At 37.3% G+C, this 27,297-nt stretch overlaps 1 protein-coding gene across 1 annotated transcript; it reads right to left on the minus strand.

Annotated features, from left to right (window-relative positions):
* Positions 1–121: 121 nt before the first annotated feature.
* LOC136255278 (cell adhesion molecule DSCAM-like) lies at positions 122–27,297 on the minus strand. Its single transcript, XM_066048004.1, has 9 exons — positions 26,892–27,297; positions 26,503–26,841; positions 26,128–26,448; positions 25,788–26,078; positions 13,491–13,597; positions 11,163–11,328; positions 11,047–11,105; positions 7,449–7,945; positions 122–524 (listed from the first exon to the last, which is right to left on the minus strand). Exons 1-9 carry the CDS (start codon positions 27,145–27,147, stop codon positions 266–268), a joined length of 2,295 nt encoding a protein of 764 aa, XP_065904076.1. The 5' UTR covers positions 27,148–27,297; the 3' UTR covers positions 122–265.

Raw genomic sequence — 27,297 nt, forward strand, 5'->3', positions numbered from 1 at the left:
ATCTGTTCTAGTACTGAGATATGAGATGCTATGTGGCGGGGTGTAGTTTGTGTCCATGTACCCTATTTTCGCAGGCCCAGTTACGTATTGGGATTTTTAACTGAAATGATAAAGCATGCAAACAATAGCTTGTAACAAATCATTGTTAGAGGTGTCACACATCACATGATTATTAATGCAAAGAAATCACATGTTCCTAGAAAAGATCCAAATGTCTTGCACCTGTACAAACATAACAAAAATACATGCTAGCTAGTGTATGTGTTCATTTAAAATCTGTTTCAGCATAAGCTGGATTCTCCATCTCTGCATCATCTGTATTTGGTGAAGTTGGTTGAAGGTCGATGTTCTCATACTCATCTGCATCTGGGTTGACATTAGCTTTGTTTGCTAACACAGTAGATTTGTAAGCTGGGTTCTTCTCTATGGTGACTAGCTTGTGATCAGGTGCTAATGGATTAACACTGTCATACACTACTGGTCTAGTTGTGATGTAATCATATTCACTTTCACGTTCCTTGATACTGCAACAGGAAGTAGCAATAAATTAAATTGGGTGTGTAGTTTGTCTGGGGGAGTGTGTGTGCGTGTATGCTATATTTTGGTTATTTGTAGCAAATCTGAAAATGTCAGTATTGCTACAATAAAACTACTTGATCTTTAAAGAGTTGTCAGAACTCACTTTTTGTTTGGTGCATACTGTATTGAGACATTTTGTCAAAAAAAGCCCCTGGTAGACTGTGTGGCTCTTTATATTATACTTGCATTGGTACCTGCCCTACGTGTAGGGACCACATTATAGTAACAACCAAACATTAAACATCAGTGCCATGCATTCATGTCCTGCAGTATGTATGGTGATATCATTTTTAATACCACAATCTTGCTAAGTACACTCTGTATACTGAAATGATGGGAAGCATGCAGGTACTCTTGAACCTCAAGAATTGCAGTAGCTAAGCTAACCTGTAGTGATGTATATGCTTATAACACACAGGTGTGAACAATATGGATGGTTCTAGTAGTACCTGTCCTATTATCCAGGCTATACATGTAGCATCATTTGATAATATATTGACCACAAAAGATATTAATTTATTGGTACCTGCCCTACACTGCAGAAGTCACCATATTGTATATTATATGTTGGGGACATAGCTAATGTAATGGAAACCATGCATTAAAATTCATTGTTGCATGTATAATGAATATCACTGTTAAAGAACATGACGCCATCCTGCAAGTACACTGAATTATGTGAGCATACATATAAACAGCAGAGCTGTGTGTACGTATGCATAGCTACATAAGCAAAGGCCATACATGTATGACATTTAACTTACTGACAATGAAAAGAAACTAATATAGGGTACAGTACATGCCTACGGTGCAGGCTGAGCTTTGTATGTTAATAGTACTACACTCCCTATAATGTTCCCTTTACTACACTACAACCCTACATTTACAGTACTACTATACTGTATGATATTTTGAGTAAGCTACTACTGACTATTATTACCTACTGTAATCACCTTTGAACAACTATTATCAACCAATACAGTGGAACCTGTTAGTCAAGAAACTTAAAAATGAGGACACCTGCATAATCTGGACATTTGGTAATGGTCCTAAAGTATCCCTTAGTATGTAAACTTACCTGGAAAATCAAGAAACCTACATAATTGGGACGTTTTTGGTCAGTCCCAAGGTGTCCTTACTACACAGGTTTCACTGTAGAGTGAGAAAAATAGCATGAAAAGAACACACAACAGAAAAACCTGTTACCAAAAAGGTTGTCAAAACGAAAAAAAGGTTGTTCAAACCAAAGGTTAGAAAAAGAAAAATAAGTGATGCAACCAGGATTTGAGCTCACACCCCACCAACTTCAAGCCTCACGCTCTACCACATTGACTAAATGTCACTTGTGGTTACCATGTCTTTAAAAGTTGCATGCTCAAGTTAAATGGAATAGGTATTTACTTGCAGTTTGCATGCGGTTTACAGAAAGAATTTAAGCAAATTTTTTGTCTACACCCTCGTACTAAACGCGCTGTAAACGACAAACAATGGTAGCTAGAAGCTTCATTTAAATGCTAGCTTATTCCTATAGATGATGAGCACTTTAATTTGTTTGGTGCCAAAACCACTTTGATATGTGCAGTAACTGGCGAGAAGAATACGTGAACTCAATTGGAATGCAGACAGACAGACGATCAGATGACTTTTCATCTTTATACAGCCAGATACTGTAGTGTCAGTGTATATTATACAATGAGAAAAAGTTCTGAAGTTTTAAAGTTCAAAAATAGGTGTGTGAAAAGGTATCGTTTGGCAAATCCAGTCACATTTGTGATACACATTAATTTTGCACTCACTTGCAACTACGAAGTGAATGTGACTGTATATACAGTCACATGCACACTACTATAATAACAGAAATGTGACTGGATTTTGGAAAATCACCCTTATGGGCGCATTGTTGATTCAGAGAAGAAAGTATTTTAATAATTTAAAGCATTGTTACTCACCAGCCTTGGCAGCTACACGTATGAATTTTTCACCAAAGATTGTACAATTCACAATCTTTAAGAACACCTGGTGGCCAAGGTAATCCCTGTAGAGTTTCTCACTGTTTTAGATAGGTTTTTTCACCAGTGTTGCTGTATATAGACTACAATATGGACGAGGATGGTAATTGAAGGCACCAGATCACAAAACAGCCCATCAGAGGCAGGAAATTGACTAAAATATCACAAAACAGGCATATATCCAACATTCAGCTCCCTGCTCATCTGTCCAGAGTGTATGAACCCCCCAAAGCACTTCCCTGTTGTTCACAGACCTGTACAGACATCTGGGGTGGTTATACAGGCCACCAGAAAACAGCCCACCAAAAACAGATCCGACAAGTTGAAAGCGAGTTTGATATGGAAATTGTTAGCCTGATAGTGCAGCAACTTCATGCTGGTGTTATCTCACTTTTGGCTCTTATGTCCATATGGTTGATTTTGCTAAATCCAGTTACAAATATAGGCGTGAGTCAAAATAATAAAAGTCTAACTGCTATGCTAGGCTAACATCATTAGGTGGACATTTTATACTATGGAGCTTAATTCCTTGGAAATAGATTGATACTCCCTAACAGAACAGTCAGTGGAAAATGCAAGCTACAAATAGCACTCAAATTCACCATACATAACTCCTAAGATCTTATATAAGTCACTTTGTAGTGAAATACTCTAATAGAGAATTCACTGATTGTTCAAACATTGGGAACACTGAAGAGCATAAGTGAAGATTTTGGGCAAAATTTTGAGCATATTTGACTCAGATATCATACAGTAAGATAGTACTGCATATTAGGGATCTTTGAGGTTTGGGTTTTACTGGCCAAAAATATCACCCAAAAACCAGCTTCACAATAGGACTGAAATGGATAGTGCATTTTCCTGAACAAAATCTTTCTGGATATCCTATGGATAATGACATCATCACTTGCTATAAGAGCATTGCATGAACATTTAGTACTTTAGAACAGAAACAAACATAATGTCATATGACAATTAAGGTAATGTTAAATGTGGAAGCTATGTATCACAGAAAAGTTAACGTAAAATTATTAGAAACTATCCCGATTGCTTCAATTACTATCTGGATGGTAAATAATTATCCAGATAATAAGAATATCTATTTCAGCCCTACTTCACAATACCATCCTGGCACTTGGTTAGGTATTATAACCAAGCCCAGACCCTAAATACTTACAATAGATTGCTACATTTAAAAAATTATGCCATGGAATGTGACTGCCTGTCTGACTGCCTGTCTGCCTACCTGCCTTCAGACAAGCGTAACTCGATAATGGATAAGGCATCAGTGCCCTACTGGTAGACTTGATAATAATAATAAAAGGCTTAGGGCTAGACACTATTCAACATCGTTTCAGCTGGACAAGTGTCTTTGGCATACTGCAGTGTGTACAATGCACACATTATATACTTATCTTTGTCCTCCTTTGTGTCCTATTTCTTTTTGCTGACATCATAAAGTGTTGATTAGTGGTAGCACAATGGCTTCCCTACGTTTGTATTATGGCAATCATCTGTAATTTATGTGGTGACTGGATTGATTGCAGAGGTGCTTCTTCTACTGTTCTTTGTTTGTAATACTGTGAAATGGACTGAACATAGCTGAAAGTGAAGCGTAATGGCCACTTCATGTTTGAGTCAGTAATTGATAGTTGGGGCACATGTTCAGTCGAAAACATTACCTCTGACACCATCATTTCTTTTGATGCGGTATGTGCGGGTTTATACCAGTCATAATAATGTTACAAAGAAGTAAACAAACAAGTATAAGGTTGATTACACATCTTAGAAAAAAAGTAGGGAAGCAAGGGAGGTCGCCTACACCTGCAGATATACTAGTGGAAATCTAATCCCTAATTCAGTCATGGGTATAAACTAAATCAGGGATATATCCCCTAGTATACCAGGAGATCCATCCTTTTTTTCTATGATCCCTAATTGACTCGAAATTCCTTGTATACTAGATATGAATACTGGCTGAATTATGAACTACAATCACATGTGCTTCATATGCATCAATGCCATACACTTAGGCATAATACAAATTGGTTTTTGCTGTGGATGATTAATTGGTTTTGATCACATAATCACAAAATCACTTACATTTGTGGTCATGGAGGATACATTAGAAAGGTAATTATTGTTTGTTAACATGTTAGACAGCATGTGTGATTAATTCAAAACACTGATACAAAATTACGTTGAAAATATAAAATTCATGTTAAGCCAATTAACACATCAATCAATCAACTGATTGTAGCAACTTAAGTGATTATGGATACTTGGCCATGGTCCAGCCCTATAGCATTATACTAACATTGAAACAATAGTATCATACTTATAGCATAGTAGAACTGTATAGTAGGGATCAGCGTTGTAAGTGGGTTGGATCATCCGGATTGTCCGAGTCACTTGGGTCGCATTTTGTCTTGGGTCAAGTGGGTTTCATCCACTTAATTGATTGTCTGACCCGGATGGGGTCACGTGATTGTGTACTATTTCCAAGTTTGATTTTATGGATGGAAATTCAGTTGTATGTACTCAAGAAACTTACCTGGAGCCACACCCTAAAGTGGTTTGGCTATGTGGAGCCACACCCTAAAGTGTTTTGGCTATGTGGAGTCACACCCACTTACTGGGATTGAGTGCTGCTGCTTGTAGGTAACTAGTCTAGTGTCAAGAAAGCACACTTATGGTCGCTGTATCTGGCTGTCTGTAGACTTGCATTAAGCTACGCCCACTTCTTGATTGTTGATAATGTCTGAAGTACTCTTTTTTTACTTACTCATATCTTTGAGATGATCAGAGGAGCTTGGGACTTGGAGAACAACAAGGGTTTGGGGTTGCTCCAGACATCTATGGGCTTGCTTATGTCTAAACTAAATACTGTCAAACAGTCATTAAGGAAAAGTGTAGCTGGTTTTAGGTGATATTCTTATCATAATTTCCATAGTGGTTGGATTGATTGCAGATGAGTTTCTTGTATTGTTCTTCATTTGTATGTATGTGACCAAATTTTGAAAAATTACACATATTGTCGTGCATGAAACAATTAGAATTTTAATGTTTAGGGTGAGTGCAAGGTCCAGTTTTAAAAAAAAATATTTCAAAAACTTTCTTGTGATTCAAGGAATCGAGAATTGATTAACAAGTGGATTTACACCATACTTAATCTTTTATGTGTCAAATGCAAAATTCGGTCACATATACTGGGTGCATGGAACATGGTTGAAAAGTGGAATGGCAACTTCGCATTGATAATTGGGACGCGCATTCAGTGATTTTAGCTGTGTGAATAATGTGTCTGGCACCATTCTTTCTTTTGATGCGGTATGCAATGGTAATGAATTATGTTACTGCAAAAACAAGTGTAAGGAAAATAATTAGAAATTTTACATTTGAGTAGTGCACACAGCAAAATAAGCAATGATACAATGGAGATCATCTAGCTACACCTGCAGCTGTACTAGTTGACATTTAATCCTTACTTCAGTCATAACTATACTATTGACAGGATAAAGAAGGAACCAAAGGTCAGCTAGTATAACCACAGGTGTAGACGACCTCCATTGTTTCATCACTTTTTCTTCTGTAAATCTTTCTCAAATGTAAAATTTCCAAGGTTTCCTTACACTTGTTAGTCTTTAACGCTTAGCTGAGTACTAGTGAACTAAACAAATATCATATTCTAATCATATTATTGATATATGGTACTCGTGGCTAGTGAGCCATTTTGATTAGTGAGTCATTTTGTAAACAGGGTACTGACATATGTACACAGCCACAAAAAAAAAGAAGAAAGTTGCAGTATCAACCAGGGCTGGAGCCCATGGTCCGGTTGATCCAGCATTGGCCTGACCACTTTTCTGCTACTTGAATTTTTAAAAAGATCAAGATACTCTAATAGAGCATTCATCACAGTTATATTCTAATAGAACAGCTGTCATGATACTATAATAGAGCATTGAGTACTATATACACACTGCTCTAATAATCTAATCACACTGCTTAGCCTAAGTATTATAACTATAGAAATGTCTTAAAGTTCCAGTGAATTATATGCATGGCATTGCATTGATCATGCATGTCTTGCATTATAGTAAATTACTTCCAAATCTAAACTCACTTTATTGTATAGCATGGATAAAATTATTTAGCTAATAGTTACTAGACATGACATTGAGGTAATGTAGCACAAAATTACCAGGGAATATCCTAGATTGTTAAAACAGGAGAAAAAGACTTTGCATGTAAAAAAAGCACCAAATGTAAATTCACAACATCTATTTTCAAAACTTTTCCTGGGGGAGCATGTCCCACCCCCTAGCTTTACATACTTACACTTGCAGCATGTGCTTTACACATGAAATATCAGATTAATAAAAATGTGCATTTAGCTACTCCCATTGCTATAGTCCATAGATGGCCTGACCATTCAAAATCTCTGAGCTCCGGCCCTGCTCAACTGATACATGTGGCACTAAAATTACAGTACCCACACATTTACATGCAGTAGGACGAGTCCTAGGAATGTGATGGAAATATGCTTAGTACCACAATCAAAAACGTTTAGCTATTGCAAAGACAGACAAGTCCAGAACAAGAATAATGCAAGTGCAACACAGGCGAAAATGCCTCTTCAACTGAGGATAGGAGTACTCCTTGAGTTTCTAGTGCTATAGTTAATGTATAGCAAGAGCCTAGGCAGTGCTTTACCTGTTATAGAGAACCATCAACTTGAGGTACACACAAGGTACACGAAACAATTAATCATCAGGCACCACATTGGGTGTTTTATTTTTGATGTATGGGCTGTGTATATACAGTAAATATTTGTATAATAGTGATTTAGTTAACTACCTGTAACTAGCCTTTCGCTTCCGATACATCACAATCAGCACCACAATAATTACCAATAGTATGACAATGACCACTACTGCAATGGCTGCTCCGGCAATTATACCAATGGGTGAAGAGTTGTTGGATGAAGAGCTGGTGGGTGAACTAGTAGATGGTGTTGGTTGTTCTGTTACAATAACACAATCAGGTGAATTGAATGAATCAAGCATTGCTGGACAGTTAAGATCTACATCTAGAGTCACAGAGGCAATTGTTATTGATGGTGAAGATTCTACCCAGTTTGATATATCATTAACAACATCATCAGCAGTAATAACTGAAGCAGGACCTTGAGCACTTACTCTAGCTCTAAATACAACAGTGTTGTCAAAGTTTTCTTGTGCTCCTCGACAACTAAAACTGTCACTAACAATCTCAAATATACAAGAACATCTTGGTGTTATTTCTTCCATCACTGTTGATATAATGTCATCCAACTTTTGCTGCTGTCGGTCTTCCTGTAGTTCATAAAAGGTTGACGTATCACAACTCACATGTAATGTGTATATAATATGAAAACAATAGTAACTTATGTAGTCAGGCTTCATGACTACGCTACAAGCTGCAAAATGCAGGTTAAGTTTTTAAAGTAAGCAAAATTGTCGCAAACAGTAACTTTCTTAACTGCAATAATACTACAAAATAATTTAGTTATGAAATATATACAAGTAAGTACTAAAATATTCTACTTGAAACAGATACAGTAGCAGATCTAAAATATTGAGATCAAAGTGGACACTTGTGGGTTCATGTTATGTACGCATATCCATATATTTAGGTAGTAAAGGATCTGAGTGTGTTCCCTGGCAGTAAAATGCATTCTGATACAAGTATAGCAAATAGTTTACATGTAGTGAATTTAAAAAGGAGCTAAATGTCTTTAAGGCAGGGGGTCAGGGATGCATGTACCCCTCCCCCAAAAGATGGCTGTTCTTTGTGGTAACAACAATGTTCTCCATAATTATACCAGTACATGTGAATGTTGTCAAACAGGAAGAATGTGGGTAATACAAGTATGCTAATTCATTGATCTATTTGCTATGCAGTCACACAAGCTCGTTTTACTGTGTATACAAACTTTCATATAATAGTGCAATCTATGTCATCCACAAAACCTTCTTATTTTGTAAATCATTTGAGTCTACTCTTAGTTGCTGCAGGTTATTGACATTAACATAAGTAGAAGTTACACTATCACGTGTATACAAATTTTATGTAGACCCCAAGATGTTATGTATAAGCTAGATACTTTGAAGTAGTATAAACACATCATAAAAAGCAGCTTCATTTATGTTCCCTAAAGCCATGCAGTTCATTTAATCAAATTACATTTTATGTCATGTTGTTCTCAAGCTGCACAGCATTACTACTAGAACTATTGTCTGTCTCACTCGTTTCACTGTACAATTTAAAGGCTATTGAAATTAATGTGACCAGATTTGCAAAAGGGGGTCTTTCACACACACTCAATTCTACCTATAGAGACTTTAGTTTTGAAGATGCATACCAATCAGAAATATCTCCATCCATTGAGCTACGTTGGTATAACTGCCCAAATTTCAGGAAAATAGCGTTCTTCAATTTGAAGTTTTAAATCATTATAGTTGGTAATTTATATGTGTTTCGCAAATTTGGTCACAAATGGGTTTATAGACATGGTGAAGGTATGGTACATTGGTAAGACTACAGACTAAGCATGACAGATTGAAGAATTATGAATATTGTTCTGATGTTTACATTCTATTAGAGTATTTGATTTTTCTATTAGAATAATAAATGTGACCAGGCATGTGAAAATAGAGAATGTGGGCACAAACTATATCCCTTCACATAATGTGTCATATCTCAGTTTTGGGTTAGAATTTCAATTCTGTAATTTGTATAGTGAAGCCAATCAAATGCTGAAAATTTTATGGCCAAGGAATAATGGAATACAACATTATGATGCCTCAAAGTTGATAAAGTAATCAATTTTTATGTGCCCACATGCCCTATTTTTGCAGGCCCAGTCACAAAATTTCTGTTCTACTTAAACTGTTTGCACGTCTACCCTGTTATGATTTCCACTACCTACACATCCAGAGTGTTAATGACGCTTGAGTATTAGTATACTACACAACAACTGTAGTTTGAAATCCCCTTTACAATGGTCATGATTTTACATATGTATGTGTAGGTAGTTTCTAACCTTGTATCTGCTACATGCAGATGTCACATGGTTTTCACATCAGAAGCCATTTTTCTGATGTTCAAGGTTATCACACATAACATGTGTGGTAACTATGTATTGTGTAAATGCTACTGCCTTGTTAGGTACATATAGTGCAACTGACCAGGCATAAATATATTTTTGGTCATAACTTCAGATTTACACCAGATGTCGTAATTCTGTTTTTTGCACATTGTTATCCTCATGTATCTGTACCAATTTGTACACAGCAACAACCACAATTATGCTGCAATTTCTATATATTTATGATTTTTAGTTTTTCGTATCTAGTTTATATACTTTTGAGTTTGGTAATAATTTTACAAGCACTCATTGTGCCCGACATTTCGTAGGGCCAGATTTTTAAAAATGATTTTAAAGTAAGTTATAGCTATTTTTGTGATTTCCATAGGGTTTCGAAAAAAAAAAGTATTATACATTTATTCATCATTTTCTGGAAGACGATAGACCTACCTATTATTCATAGGAGGAGTTTTGTGAAATTTTAGTTTTTGTTTTACAACATCGTTAACTCAGATTAAAAGACTTTATAGTGAAATTTGTTAAAAACTGCTATTTGTAAAGTGTGTGCTTTGAGACACTGAAAACATGTATAACCAGTGAATTATGAAATATTAATGAGCAGAGCACTGTATGAAATCATAATGGACATTGTAGAATATTCTAGTGGGATACATGTATAGAATAAATGTGTGGTCAGGTGAGTAACAAACTTATGTAAGTTCACGACTGGTTGCACTATATATGTGACCCGGTCTGCGAAAAGGGCTCTTATAGCCTTTCCAATTGCATATATATGGTAACCCATAACTTGACTGGTGAATATGGTACAAGCCTACAATTTGGTCACACAACAACCCTAACCTGGCAGTAGCTGTGGTTGTAATTACATGGTGATAGCTTTAGTAGATTAGGAGTTATGATTAGCCAAACATGGATAATTGGAAAGGCTATAAGAGCCCTTTTCGCAGACCGGGTCACATATATACATGCATTACAGAAATGTACAGTAATTGTTACATTATGTATTTAGGGTGATCTACAGGTACATTCCTTTCCAGTATCAACATGTATCTACTTGGGATGAGCTTATAATACTTGCCTATTGCTTAATAAAGCTTAAACAACTAATGAATAGTTTGCTATTATTCAAAGGGACATTTTGCCACCAAGAGTCGTTGACATTCTAGTCTATGGGTTTGTGTTACATTTTTAACAGTGTATTTGTAGCACTACAGCCCTAGTTGTCTGCTGTTGACTGGCCACTATAACAGTGTAGAAACTGTACATCTGGTGTGCAATATGTAGATACTGTATTTAGTCACTTACTATCCATTCAAAACAATTAGGAATAGGACCAATCCTCAATTGGAACAATGTAGTGGTTACTAAAAAGTGGAAATGATATAATATAATTACATTCAATAATAGTGAGACAAACTCACAAGTGACAGCAGTAACAGTTGTACTAGTAATCCTCTCTCCTGTGGTAGTGACTGCTGTAACATTGATGGAGTACTCTACACCAGGGACCAGATCACTGAGTGTGATACGTGTAGTTGTACTGTTGGTAGACAATGTTGAACCTTGACCAGCTGGAGTATAATAAACCTGCAATAATAGTGAACTAAAAATGTTGTCCAGAATTGGCTACGTATGTCTCATTTGTTCCAAATGTTGACAAAGAATACTTTGTGTAGTAGTGTATATAATCTTTATTGTGTGAATATTCTTACTGTAATTCTTACAATTTCAGTGAAGATAATTTATATCATATAAACATCAATGCATTGTGTTTATACAAGTGGTAAATAATATAGTGGTAAATGACCTTATTGATAGTCCCAAGTACAGATTAAGTGTACTTTGTGCCTCCATAGATAATAATCATACATAATACTTAGGTGCTGGTGCCTCATCAAGATGGCCCATATAAATATTGCAGTAGTCCTTCTATTATCTGGCCATCAATTATCTGAACATTCCATTATCCAAACTGTGGAAATGACTGTTCTATTAGGGTATTTTGACTACAGTGTACATTCTATTAGAGTATTTGAAAGGGGTTCTATAAGTTAATGGGCTTCCATTATCCTAACTTTTCAATTATCTGAACTTACCCAGGGCCAAAAGAGTTCAGATAATGGAGAGAGCACTGTACCGAGGTTTCACTATGTTTAGACAAGTAGCCACTTTATAGCATGCAATCCAATTCAAAAACTGAAATACTGCCAATTTACGTAATGCTAGTACATGATATACAGAGATGTACTGTATGTAATGCTGTTCTGAAGTGTAAATATTTCACTATAGATCCACATTTAATTTTATAAGAGGAATACATATCTCACTGCATAGTTTGTTGTGCAAATTTTGATTAGCAGTGGCCATACCTACATTTGATTTTGTGTACTTTCTTCACAATGTGATTCACTACCACAACGCTTGATAGTAGTTTCATGCATCTGCTTGTACATTCAGTATTAATGCATTACACAAGAGTAAGAAAGGATGATAGTTTAGATACTACAGTGTAGTTATCAATGGGCGTGTACTGGGCAAGGTTGATATGTAGGCCAACTGCAGTATGTTTTATTGCCCGGTGGTTGCCCACTGCTGTGTTTTTTTTTTCAGGAAGCATTTTCAGCGTTTGTTGACTCATAAGTCTATTTGCTATGGGTCAGTGTATCTCCAGCAGGTATTGGGGAACTGTCCTGATGCCTAACAACGTTGCAGTATCAGGACAGTGCACATGTTTTACTGGAAATATTGGAGGCAATTTTTTGTCCTTGGTTTGTAAATCCATTTGGTGTGGTGGTTGAGTGTATAGTATAGGGGCCTTGTGTAGCTTGCAGGGATGTATCTATTGTTGATACCATCAGGTACATATTCACTTCCCTCCATGTTGTCATGCTGACTATTTTCACATGGCTTATCAACCATCTCATGACCTTACCTTATAGTAGGTGTTATCTGTCATTAGCTGAATGACAGAGGAATGTTGTGAAGGCTGATAAGGGATGGACCTTACTTCTTGTGCCATGCACTGCAGTAAGCATGTGAACTCTTGCATTTGCTCCAGTAGGCCTCTTTCTCTAGATACAGTGGAACTTCAGTTATCCAAATCCCATGGGACCAGGGTGGTCCATAAGTCTGAAAAGTCCACATCTCTGAAACTGTGTACAAATAACCTTAAAATAGCATAAGGAATATTTCAGCATTTTCAACTACCCTAATAGAACATTTGTAACAGTCTGAACTTGAACTTGGATAAGAATTTGTTATTGAAATTGACTTGTATGTGTTAAACCTGTTATTCCAGCCTTGTTATTGTAACCTATAAATAAGCTGAAATAATGTACTGTACTCTCTTCTCTTCATATGTTGAGTATTAAAAAGGTTGACCTTTATGCTATTTCATTGAGAAGAGTATTACACATTCACAACTCCATTAGAGCAGTATGTTTCTGTAGTTTGGTTAACCGAGAATTCGGATAAATGGAGTCCAGATAACTGAAGTTCTACTGTAATTTATTATTTTGTGTTTTTAATTTAGGCTTGATTTACACAGAAATATGAAAGCAGAAGAGGTTGTCATTCCAGTCAATTATCAGTCTGGCTGGAGGTTCATGCAACACAATTATTAGTGTTTGGTATGTTGCAGTTAATGTGTATTTATATAGGTAAATATAAAGTTATTTGTCTTGTGTTTGTATCTTTATTAACACTCTGAACAGATATTATTAGTAGACTTTTTATCAACTAAACATTACCTCATAGTGAAGTACTGTTTCATCCTTTAACATGGGTTCTGTCCAGCTTAACATAATATCTGCTTCACTGACTGATTGAACTGTAACATTCAGTGGTCTAGCAGGCACTGCAACATAGTAGACATTCATCAGTTAATGTAGATGCACAAAACCGATCTATTCACTACACTTGATAAAACATTTAACAGTTAGCACATGTGCTTTAATTCAATTTCAAGCATTGGATGTTTGAAGACTCATTGCACTGAAAGGCAGAAGTAGTTGAGTTTTAGATCAAGACACACGGTAGTGTGTCGTGCGGCCCAAGAAGTCAGTGCGCCACACCGTGAGTATATTAACAGGAAAACGCAATTTTCACACCTATGTAGCTCTGTGATCCCTTATCCAATTGGAACCATCAAGACACACGGTAATGTGTCGTGCGCCCAAGAAGTCGGCGCGCCACACCGTGAGTATATTAACAGGAAGAAAGAAAACGCAATTTTCACACCTATGTAGTTCTGTGATCCCTTATCCGATTGGAACCAAATTTGCTGGAGACGTGCCGCCCAGTTAGGGGAGTCTACAAACCAAATTTGAAGAAAATCGCTCCAGCCATTTCCGAGATACGAACGAACAAAATTTCGTTTTAATTTCTTCGTTTTTTTCTTCATCTTCATTTCGCACACTTCGCAAAATTCGCCATGAAACACGAATGCGTGCTCGGATTGGGCTGAAATTTGGCACACTTAAAGGGCTCATTAAGGCGGATCTCCATACCAACTTTGGTAGGAATAGTTTTCCCCCTGTAGCTAGCTGTAGTTTATGTAGTTGTAATAGTTGTTTGTAATTGTAATCTGTGCTCATTAAGTTTTCGTAAAAAAAAAAAAAAAAAAAACTTTCGTAGGAATCCGATGAACATTCACGGAATTATTTGCGTAAAATAAGGTCGAAGGTCTGTCACGCCTACAGGGTAAACCCCTTGGAGGAATCAGTTGAAAATTGATATGTAGATGGAGCAACCATCGTAGGAGTGCCTTTTGGTGGTCTGAAAGGAATCGGGATAAAGACCATGGAGATATGACACGAAACCCAACCTGTGTCAAAATTACGCGATCGATTTTATGAATAAAAAAAACTATTAGTTTTCGTATCTACCAGGCAAACCGCTTAGAGCAACGAGCTGAAAATCAGTATGTAGCTGGAATAATCATCATAGAAAGTCCTTGCAGTAGTACAGAAGAATCGGATTACAAATCACTAAGTTATGATTCGAAAGGCAACTACGTGTAGCAAATGCGAGATCGAGATACTCTAATAGAACAGTCACCCTAATAAAGCATTCAACTGCATTTATAATTTACTCAGTTATATTACATTGCAAGTTATTCTGTAGGGAATCCAGCTACAAACAAGTCACTCTGTAGTCAGATCAGCTAGAAGAAGGTACCTAATAGAGAGTTCAGCTACAAAGAAGCCATCATGTAGAGAGTTCAGCTCAAATTAATCACCCTGTAGAGAATTCAGCTACAAACAAATTGCCCTGTAGAGAGATCAGCTAGAAGAAGTTACCTTGTAGAGAGTTCAGTTACAAAGAAACAATCATGCAAGAGTTTAGCTGCAAACAAATCACCCAGTAAAAAGTTCCGCTATGAACAGATCACACTGTAGAGAGTTCAGTTAGAAACAAGTCATCCTGTAGATAGATCAGCTAGAAGAAGTCACTTTGTAGAGAGTTCAGCTACAAAGAAACCACCATGTAAAAGAGTTCAGCTACAAAAAAATCACCCTATAGAGAGTTCAGCTACAAACAAGTCACCCTGTAGAGAGATTAGCTAGAAACAAGTCATCCTGTAGAGAGTTCAGCTAGAAGAAGTTACATTGTAGAGAGTTCAGCTACAAAGAAACTACCATGTAGAGAGTTCAGCTGCAAATAAATCGCCCTGTAGAGAATTCAGCTACAAACAAATTACCCTGTAGAAAGATCAGCTAGAAGAAGTTACCTTGTAGAGAGTTCAACTACAAACAAATCACCTTGTAGAGAGTTCAGCTACAAACAAGTCACCCGGTAGAGAGTTCAGCTAGAAGAAGTTACATTGTAGAGAGTTCAGCTAAAAAGAAACTACCATGTAGAGAGTTCAGCTAGAAACAAGTCACCCTGTAGAGAGATCAGCTAGAAAGAAACCACCCGTAGAGAGTTCAGCTAGAAGAAGTTACATTGTAGAGAGTTCAGCTACAAAGAAACTACTATGTAGAGAGTTCAGCTGCAAACAAATCGCTCCGTAGAGAATTCAGCTACAAACAAATCACCCTGTAGAAAGATCAGCTAGAAGAAGTTACCTTGTAGAGAGTTCAACTACAAACAAATCACCCTGTAGAGAGTTCAACTACAAACAAGTCACCCTGTAGAAAGATCAGCTAGAAGAAGTTACCTTGTAGACAGTTCAGCTACAAACAAATCACCCTGTAGAGAGTTCAGCTACAAACAAGTCACCCTGTAGAGAGATCAGCTAGAAGAAGTTACCTTGTAGAGAGTTCAACTACAAACAAATCACCCTGTAGAAAGATCAGCTAGAAGAAGTTACCTTGTAGAGAGTTCAACTACAAACAAATCACCCTGTAGAGAGTTCAGCTACAAACAAATCACCCTGTAGAAAGATCAGCTAGAAGAAGTTACCTTGTAGACAGTTCAGCTACAAACAAATCACCCTGTAGAGAGTTCAGCTACAAACAAGTCACCCTGTAGAGAGATCAGCTAGAAACAAGCCACCCGTAGAGAGTTCAGCTAGAAGAAGTTACATTGTAGAGAGTTCAGCTACAAAGAAACTACCATGTAGAGAGTTCAGCTACAAATAAATCGCCCTGTAGAGAATTCAGCTACAAACAAATCACCCTGTAGAAAGATCAGCTAGAAGAAGTTACCTTGTAGAGAGTTCAGCTACAAGCAAATCACCCTGTAGAGAGTTCAGCTACAAACAAGTCATCCGGTAGAGAGATCAGCTAGAAGGATCACCTTGCAAAGAGGTCAGCTACAAAGAAATCACCCTGCTTCATCTTTTCTTCTTCCTGTAGTAGAGAAAAAAATGACAGGTTAAAAAGTCCTAAAGCCGGCCATAGGCTGGCTTTGGGGTATACAGATACAAAAAGAAGTGAAATCTAATCCAAAACAGCCAAGCTGTAAAAAAAGAGTGCGGCCCTGAGAAAGGCTATGGTGAAAAAGATGTGAAATCCAAGCTGTGATGGTAGGTTAATGGTAAAAATTTTAATAACAACAATTCAGTGAATTTGGTGCCGCTTGGTCTTGGCACAAAATTCACCTGAATTGTCGTTATTAAAATTTTTACCATTAACCTACCATCACAGCCATTTCTTGGCTGCCACCTTGGATTTCACATCTTTTTTCACCATAGCCTTTCTCAGGGTCGCACTCTTTTTTTACAGCTTGGCTGTTTTGGATTAGATATTATTTTATGCAAAATACGTCCTTATAACAAATGTCTTACCCGGAAACCAGTTTGCTAATGGAATGTAATATTGGTTTACAGACATAAGAGCAACAAGCCTACCCTAGACACTTGACATCAGCAAATAACCCATCAGATTCTATACACGTACACTACTATGTACGTATTATATACAGCAGTTTATGGAAAGGGACAAAAATCTCCCTCCCCAGCTATATGTGACACGGTCTGTGAAAAGGGGTCTTATAGCCTTTCCAAATTGTCACGTTTGACTAATCATAACTCCTAACGTTTTCAACCATTCACCTTCATATTACAACAAACCATAGTGCTATATTAGGGGTATACGGGGACCAAATTTCAGGGTGATACCACATTCACAAGTCAAGTTACAGGTTGCCAAGTGCATACCATTTAAAAGGTTATAAGACCCCTTTTGCATACCTGGTCACATATACCCACCACCTTACTACACACACACTCTAATAGAGCAGTCACTGGATAATGCATAGGTGGTGGAGACACCTATATTTAGGGGGGCTAGGGGTCTAGCTTGTATGCCATGGCCTAGTTGTAAGTCAAAGACCAAAAAAAGAAGAAAAAATGGTCATTACTTGCTGGTAATAGTTGCCCTCTACTAACTAGACCATATCTCCTTATTTATAACTACATACGTAGCTTGCTACATTGCTTTTCAAAGAATACTGTGACTGCTCTATTAGATTATCTCGATCTTGACTGCTCTATTAGGGTATCTCGAATGATACTATTAGGCTAGGCTCTCCATTACAGCTACAGATAATTTTAGGGAGGCTAAGCCACCCATAATTTTTTTCACATGGGCTGCAGCCCCCCTTCTCCACCACCCCTGGGATAATGTACATTGAAAATACAAAATGTTGAAGTCATGTGGTATATACACATTATCTTTTGACATCTGTGACTTGTAAACACAGACACAGTCATGAGGACTAGCTGATTTTAGATTGTGTAATTTGATAGTTTATTCATGTAGCTTTGTATTGTATTCTGGTGAAAAATCAAATCTGCTGTCATGGGCAATATAATTATGTCTACAATCAGTGTACTAAATTAAGTCAATGCAAGTGCTATATCACATTTCCAAAATGGAAGTTTAGCAATTATACAGTATTGCTAGCTGGCAAGCCATACAGCAGTCCAGGGCCTTAATGAAACTCTGGCCATGGCTGTATGTGGCTGTACAGCCCTGTGGTGTTGATTCTATTGAATATCTGTGAGGTAAATTTCCTTTTGGCTTTTGAAACATGAATAGCCCATAATTTGGCTTAATTCATTCCTTCATTTCGTAAACAACCTCTTGTCCTTCCCTCCAAACCCTCCCATCACCTCTACTGGAGCTCACCTGATATAGTCAACATTGAGTTGAAACTATTTAGCTGTTGATTATTTAGTATAGTGAATACACTGGAAAGTAAGGAATTGGTATAAAACATGTGAAAATTTGGTACACAAATCATTGCTGAGTTACAACATACTAAATACTTAAAACCACCATTTCTCAATATTTGTAAAAACTTTACCCAGACTAGGTCACGATTAATTTTAGTGTCACAGTGTACATCATGGTATAGATTGATTGATATTTTTAGATTAATAACTAGATACAATACGGCAGGAATTTAGGTGGTAGAAAATTTGACAAATCAGTATAATTTGTCAACTTTTAATTTGTGAAATGCCAATAAATATCTTTGGTGATTATTTTGTCAAAAAATGGAGAGTGTATAGGTCAACTTCTTCTGCTGCCAAAAGTTCCCTGTTGTAACACCTGTTAAATCGAAACGTTTGATTGCTCTATTAGAACACCTTGATATTTTTTGTTGGAACTATCTAATTTAGCTACCTTATTGCTTGATGGCATGTCACCAATACTATATTAGGACATTAGTACTATTGCTCTAGGAGGAAATTAGCTATTCTGTTCAATTAAATCATTTAGTACTATGGTAATTAGGGGCATAGGAAATGGTGGTTTGCATGCTTGCTAGCGAGACACTGACCACAAGTGCAGCCATTGTTGCTGACAAAGTTTGAACATAAAGAGGGTTCAAATTTAGCTAGATTCATGGTTCATACACAAACTGCTTTCAGTAAATGCTTAGTTTCCTTTTAAAGTTTTTCAAATTGATTTGATTATGGCCTATTGATGGTGATGGCCTATGGATGGTGATGAGGTATGCTGTAGGCATCAAATCTAGATCCAATTGAAATTAAAATTAATTCAACCAACTAAATTAAAAAGGGTTATTAACATTATCTTAGTCATATAGTACGTTAAAACTCTTGTGTTAAGAGCCTCCATGATTGTTCTACCTGAATCCATTTGATTGTTTTATTACAATGTTCTTGTGTTTTCTGTACATTTTGGTGCACACTAACTTTGAGAGTTTAGTGTTCCTGCTAGAAGTCCACATGTTCAAATTTCAGTGGGGGTTTTCAGTACCTACCCACCCCCTTGATAATATTGACATTATAATCTAATCCAAAACAGCCAAGCTGTAAAAAAAGTGTGCGGCCCTCAAAAAGGCTATGGTGAAAAAAGATGTGAAATCCAAGGTGGCGGCCAAGAAATGGCTGTGATGGTAGGTTAATGGTAAAAATTTTAATAACAACAATTCAGGTGAATTTTGCTGCCGCTTGGTCAATTGGCACAAAATTCACCTGAATTGTCGTTATTAAAATTTTTACCATTAACCTACCATCACAGCCATTTCTTGGCCGCCACCTTGGATTTCACATCTTTTTTCACCATAGCCTTTTTGAGGGCCGCACACTTTTTTTACAGCTTGGCTGTTTTGGATTAGATTTCACTTCTTTTTGCATTTGTATACCCCAAAGCCGGCCTATGGCCTGCTTTGGGACTTTTTTAACCTATCTTTTTTTCTTTACCACAGGAAGAATAAAAGATGAAGCAGATGTACCTTAAATATTTCTGATTTTATCAGTAAATGTACAAATTATATATATAATACATAATTATATTTATTACAGAACTGTCCATGGTGGTTTCTGTGTAACTGAACACTCTTCAAGGCAACTTCTTCTAGCTGATCTCTCTACAGGGTGATTTGTTTGTAGCTAAACTATCAACAAGGTAACTTCTTCTAGCTGTTCTCTCTACAGGGTGATTTATTTGTAGCTGGATTCTGTACAGGTGATTTTTTTGCTGCTGAGCTCTTTACAGAATGGTTTCTTTGTAGCTGAACTCTCTACAAGTAACTTCTTCTAACTGATCTCTCTACAGGGAGATTTGTTTGTAGCTGAACTCTCTACTGGTGATTTGTTTGCAGCTGAACTATCTAGATGATGGTTTCTTTGTAGCTGAACTCTCTACAAGGTAATTTCTTCTAGCTGAACTCTCTACATGGTGGTTTCTTTGTAGCTGAACTCTCTACAAGATAACTTCTTCTAACTGATCTTTCTACAGGGCAATTTGTTTGTGGCAGAATTTTCTACAGGGTGATCTCTTTGCAGCTGAACTCTCTACATGGTGGTTTCTGTTTACTGTAGCTGAACTCTCTACAAGATAATTTCTTCTAGCTGATCTCTCTACAGGGTGATTTGTTTGTAGCTGAATTCTATACAGGTGATTTGTTTGCAGCTGAGCTCTTTACAGAATGGTTTCTTTGTAGCTGAACTCTCTACAAGGTAACTTTTTCTAACTGAACTCTCTACAGGGAGATTTGTTTGCAGCTGAGCTCTCTTCATGATGGTTTCTTTGTAGCTGAACTCTCTACATGGTAACTTCTTCTAGCTGAACTCCCTACATGGTGGTTTCTTTGTAGCTGAACTCTCTACAAGGTGACTTCTTCTAGCTGATCTTTCTACAGGGTGATTTGTTTGTAGCTGATTTTTCTACAGGGTGATTTGTTTGCATCTGTACTCTCTATATGTGACTGAATTTGACAAAACAAGGCTTCGACGCACAAAGCTTTGTTAGGAGATATGGCGATTTTAAGGAATCATTGTGTAATAACTTCCCAGTGCCTACAGCTGTGCAGACAAAATTTGCACCAATTGTTCATCTGTTCACTAGCTATCACTGAGTGGGTGTATACATTTCTGATACCCAACATTTGCCCTGTTTTGAGGAGCTTTTTTCGAGCGGGTAATAATATCACAGGTGATAGTAATAGGGTGGGAGGGTGGGGGTGGACGGTGGTCTTAATATACGGGTATAAAATGGAGTAAGAAGACGATTGGAATCCAGAGGCCAAGTTTGGGCTCTCCATGGCCCTCAAATTACTCCAAATTGACTGAGAACACTATTGGCGAGCTCTCTGTGAAGTCCCAGCTCACTACTCACCATTATCACAAAGCCATGGCCATTTAATGGTGCCAATCTCACACTCGTGGCTTTGACAGGGTCGGAAGAAAGCTGCTACAGAAACCAGACTTGCCAGTGCTGAAGGAAGTACAGTGTGAAATATGATAGTGTATTAGACCAGCAATCCATTTCTGGTAAAATCGTAAGTTTGATTTTGTGTGCGTGGAAGCCTTGTTATATGAAATCCGGTCACATATGGTGGTTTCTTTGTAGCTGAACTCTCTACAAGGTGACTTCTTCTAGCTGATCTCTTTACAGGGTGATTTGTTTGTAGCTGAACTCTCTTCATGATGGTTTCTTTGTAGCTGAACTCTCTACAAGGTAACTTCTTCTAGCTGAACTCCCTACATGGTGGTTTCTTAGTAGCTGAACTCTCTACAGGTGATTTGTTTGCAGCTGAACTCTCCACATGATGGTTTCTTTAAATTTGTAGCTGAACTCTCTACAAGGTAACTTCTTCTAGCTGATCTCTCTACAGCGTGATTTGTTTGTAGCTGAATTCTGTACAGGTGATTTGTTTGCAGCTGAGCTCTTTACAGAATGGTTTCTTTGTAGCTGAACTCTCTACAAGGTAACTTCTTCTAACTAAACTCTCTACAGGGAGATTTGTTTGCAGCTGAACTCTCTTCATGATGGTTTCTTTGTAGCTGAACTCTCTACAAGGTAACTTCTTCTAGCTGAACTCCCTACATGGTGGTTTCTTTGTAGCTGAACTCTCTACAAGGTGACTTCTTCTAGCTGATCTTTCTACAGGGTGATTTGTTTGTAGCTGAATTCTGTACAGGTGATTTGTTTGTAGCTGAATTCTGTACAGGTGATTTGTTTGCAGCTGAGCTCTTTACAGAATGGTTTCTTTGTGGCTGAACTCTCTACAAGGTAGCTTCTTCTAGCTGATGTCTCCACAAGGTCATTAGTTTGTAGCTGAACTTTCTACATGGTAGTGTCTTTGTAACTGAACTCTCTACTAGGTAACTTCTTCTAGCTGATCTCTCTACAGGGAGATTGGTTTGTAGCTGAACTCTCTACAGGTGATTTGTTTGCAGCTGAACTCTCCACATGATGGTTTCTTTGTAGCTGAACTCTCTACAAGGTAACTTCTTCTAGCTGATCTCTCTACAGGGTGATTTGTTTGTAGCTGAACTATCAACAAGGTAACTTCTTCTAGCTGATTTCTCTACAGGGTGATTTGTTTGTAGCTGAATTCTGTACAGGTGATTTGTTTGCAGCTGAGCTCTTTACAGAATGGTTTCTATGTAGTTGAACTCTTTACAAGGTAACTTCTTCTAGCTGATGTCTCTACAGGGTCACTAGTTTGTAAATGAATTCTCTACATGGTGGTTTCTTTGTAACTGAACTCTCTACGAGGTAACTTCTTCTAGCTGATCTCTCTACAGGGTGAATTGTTTGTGGCTGATCTCTCTACAGGGTGACTTGTTTGTAGCTGATCTCTATACAGGTTACTTGTTTCTAACTGATCTCTTGAATTCTCTTCGGGTGACTGCTCTATTAGGATGACTGCTCTATTAGGATGACTGCTCTATTAGGATGACTGCTCTATTAGAGTATCTCGATCTCGCACTTGCTACACCAAGTTGGATTTCGTGTTATAACTCCGTGGCTTTAAGTCTGATTCTTCTACACCATTGAAGAGCCTTTCTAAGATGATAACTCCATCTGTACAGCGATTTTCAAAGCATTACCCCAAGCGGTTTACCTGGTAGGCGCGGCAAGCAGTCGTTTTTTATTAGCTAATCTCGATTGCATAATTGTTACACACTGTTGGTTTTTTCGTTGCATCTTCCTTGTTTTTTAGCTCGATTTCTTTCAAACCACAAAAGGTTTGAGGTTCAATAGTTAACCTATTCACCCACCGATTTTCAGCTTCTTCCCATACGCGGTTTACCCTGTAGGCGTGACAACATATTGGTGTTATTTTTCGTGAATAATCGCTCATAACTCTTTGCCTGTTTATCGTATTCCAGCCAAAGTTGGTACAGAGATGCGCCTTTATACCCCCCCTGTGTGCCAATTTCAAGGCGATCGGATATGGCGTTCGTGTTTTATAGCAGTTTTTGTAAGTGTGCGAAAAGAGGAAGAAAAATAAGAAGAAACTAAGCCAATTTTTGAAGTCGCATATCTCGGGAACGCTTAAAGCGATTTCGCTCAAATTTGGAATGTGGAGTACTGAAGATGGAGGGAGTGTCCACAGCAAAAATCGTCTTGTTTCATCAAGGCAGCACAGAGCTACGGAGGTGCGAAAATTGCGTTTTCTTTTTTCCTGTCAATATACTCACGGGTGTTACGCGCCGGCTTCTTGGGCCGCACGACACACTACCGTGTGTCTTGATAATATTGTTTCACTGAAATTTGAACAATCCAAATATTGTTTCAATAGATAAATTTCATATTAAGGCTTTATAGTGAATAATAATAATAACCATTTCCCATTATTTTTAGGTAATAATGTCTGAAGTAACTTCTCCAGATTTTGAAAGGATAGCATATATATGTCATAAGATATGACATTTTGAAATTTGTGGTTTTCCCATACATATCTATGTGAGAGGGCTACAGTTGCCCCATCTGAGCAATCACATAAATGAGGTATTTCAACAAATTGAGAAACCAAAATTCCAACGAATTCATATATAAATTTTACATATAATTTGTAGGTGTGAATGTCACTAATAATCTCTCCAAGTTTAAGTGGATAGTGTATATGTGACTGGATTTTGGAAAAACGATCCAAATCGCACATTAGAAGTTTAGAGATAAACGATTTTAAAGAATTAAAGCCAGCATAAGTCTCCAAGGATAGCAAGCACGCATATGAAATTTACACAAAAGATGCATCAATCTGTTACCTTTCAGACCACTTCCAGTACTTGTAGCTGCTTGTAGAGTTTCCCGCCAAATAAGATAGAAAATATGAGCAGTTGGACGAGCGAAGTAGTATCACGAGTGCTCACAAAGGGGTGGAGGGTGAGGGGCGGCGGGGAGGGCAAGAGATAGACCTCAAAATGGAGGCAGGCCACGATTGGAGTCCAGACACGAGATTACAGCTAGGGCAGTGCTGGCTCCTTAGTGGCTGATATGTAGCAAAATCAACAGAGAAAACATATGGCCAACATTATAAGGCTGTCCACCAGTAAACCACTGATTCTTGCCAAGCCAGGTCCTTCACAAGGTCTGAAACCGCCATTTGAGCACTCCACACCACCTAGAAAAGACGTCTGTTAAAACCAGCCTCGAGTAGTTTGAGTAGTACCGAAGGTCAAAACTAGTAGTACATTCACGTCAATAGTGTAGCTATCCACTGGTGGTGTTAGTTTGATTTTATCTGATGTGTGATTTGGATTGGTTTTGTAAAATCTGGTCACATATAGATCTTAAGATATGACATTCATTGAATCCCATCATTTGTGTGATTACCTAGAAGGGCAACTGGTGTCCTTCTCATAGACAATGTATGGGAAAATTACAACTTCAAAATGTCATATCTCATGACTTATATGGGCTATTCTTTTAAAACTTGTAGAGGTTACTTTAGACATTGACACCTACAAATAATGTAAAAATTAGGTTGCTAAGAGCAACAGTTATATTTTTCCTTTGTCTATTGTTATACCGTATAGTGGGTTTTTGTAGTGAGGAATTAATTTTAGCATTTGGGGTCATTCATTAAAATTTAAATCATGAGAATTTTGGCACCGTGATAATAACATTATTGTGTGATTTAGTCTAAGGTCACAGCTTCATCACTAAGCACTCTGGAAAGATATGTTTGCCTAGCTAAAGCCAGGGATGCAGCTGTGTACAGTTATGTGAATCGAAGCAAGAAGTGTAGATAGAGAAAGGTGGACACGACCCGAACTAACTAATGGCTCGAACTACAAATAATTGCCATTCAGCTTGCAGGCCTGCTAGCAAGATCTTTCTGTTAGCCCATTCAGAGTGTAGTTTAATGATGGATACGGGATGCGAAGGACAGCAGACAAAGTGATATGTAACAGTTGCACGTACGACGCCATGCAGCATGAATCGCTTTGTTTTCATTTTACTAGTTGAAACAAAACTGCATTGTGTTTGTTACAAGTACTATCACATTGGATAATTAAAAGATAGGTTTAAATTTTAGCGTTGCCATTTAATCGCTAAAATTTCTGCCACTATTTTTAAATTTCGTGGGAAATTTCAGACACTAAAATAACCCGCTATATGGTAGTTTTAGAATAATACCTACTTACAACCCAGCTCTAGCAGTTTTGTATTACTTATCTTTGGTTTCTCAGCTTTTAATAAACAAATAAATATTTCCATTTTTATGGTCATTGTTCAGCCATATCAAATGTTTAGCTAACTATATAATGCAATAAATATCACAGATGACACCACTAAAATGTAAATATTTTTTCTTTACGTAAAACTATATAGGTTTTATTATAAATATTGGCCCCCCACTCTTTTAACGGCAAACTGTGTTACCTATTCGTATCATCACTGGATCAGAGAATGGTCCATACCCATCAATTTGAGTACCAGCACTAACTGATACATAATATCTGGTAAATATTTCCAAGTCTTCTATCACATAAGAAGTATCACCACCAAGTGATACAGTAGTCCAGTTGAGTGGCTGAGACACTTCAGTATAGTTGAGTTGATGTTTAGTGATGATGCCATTCCTTACTAGTGGATCGGCAAGTTGCCACCTTACAGCAATAGAAGTAGATGTGGGAGATGATAGTGTAACATTTAATGGTGGACCATCAGGAACTGTGTATAGGATATTATCAATTATTACAATGACTTGATACACACTCACCATCCTCCAGTGTCTGCACTACACACTCCATTGGGTTAGAATATGGTCCAATTCCTACTACAGTATGTGCTGCTAGAACAATAGTATAATTGGTAGCTATTCTCAGATCAGTCACAATAGTGTTAGTATCATTGTTACCAATATTAATACTGGCATTTCCATCAGTAGAATAGTCAGTAGTGGACAGTGACTGACCAGGAACATAAGATACATTATAATCAGTAATAATACCATTAGGTATAACAGGAGGTGACCAAGTGATCCTAATAGAAGTGGAGCTAACAGCAGTGGCTGAACAGTCAACAGGTGGTGTCTCAGGGTCTATGAGTAGAACATGTACTACATTATAAACAGAACAATTCTTGCTATACTAACTATCTTGTTGGGTCTGTATAATCTGCGATGTTCCTGCTGCCTCCAAAGTTCCACATTCCAGCTCATTACAAGCTACTACAGCAAACTGGTACCTCATAAAAGGTAGAATCTGCACAGTCACATTATAGCTGTTAGCAGTAGTGGTAAACATGTTAGCTTGTCTCTTTCCCATACTGGATGATGTCATTACTAGTGTGAAGTCTGAATTAGTGTTCACAAATCTGATGTATAAGTTGTATCCCATAATATAACTATTTCCATTATATGGGATGTCCCATTGTAGGTATACATATCGACTACCATAATCCATGATAATTACATTTGTTGGATCAGGCCTCTCTGAAATACACAGTTACTAAATGATACAATGCAGTATCCGATCTTCTTACCTAATACGGTAACAAGAGTAGGACCACTCACAACTGATATAGTGTCAGTTTCTGGTAGTGTATTAGTAACATTACAAGTGTAACTTCCATTGTCACTACGTTGAAGTGATCTTATCAATAAATTACTAACCACAACAAGTTCAGTAAAGTTAGACATTCCTAACTCTAAGATGTCTTGAGGATCAGTGACAGTATTACCATTAGCAAGATCTATTGTTTGAATTACTGTACAATCATCTAGACCCAACCCCACCATTGAGTTAACATTATATGAATCAAGAACACAGTCTGGATCAATAGGAACATTATTACCATTAAGTTGTCACATGATAGTTGGTAATGGTACTCCAATAGCAGTACATGTTAAGTTAACTTGTGAACTGATGTTGAATCTGTCACCTCCTAA

The sequence above is a fragment of the Dysidea avara genome, chromosome 5 (assembly GCF_963678975.1).
Source record: "Dysidea avara chromosome 5, odDysAvar1.4, whole genome shotgun sequence".
In the NCBI taxonomy this organism is placed as follows: domain Eukaryota; kingdom Metazoa; phylum Porifera; class Demospongiae; order Dictyoceratida; family Dysideidae; genus Dysidea; species Dysidea avara.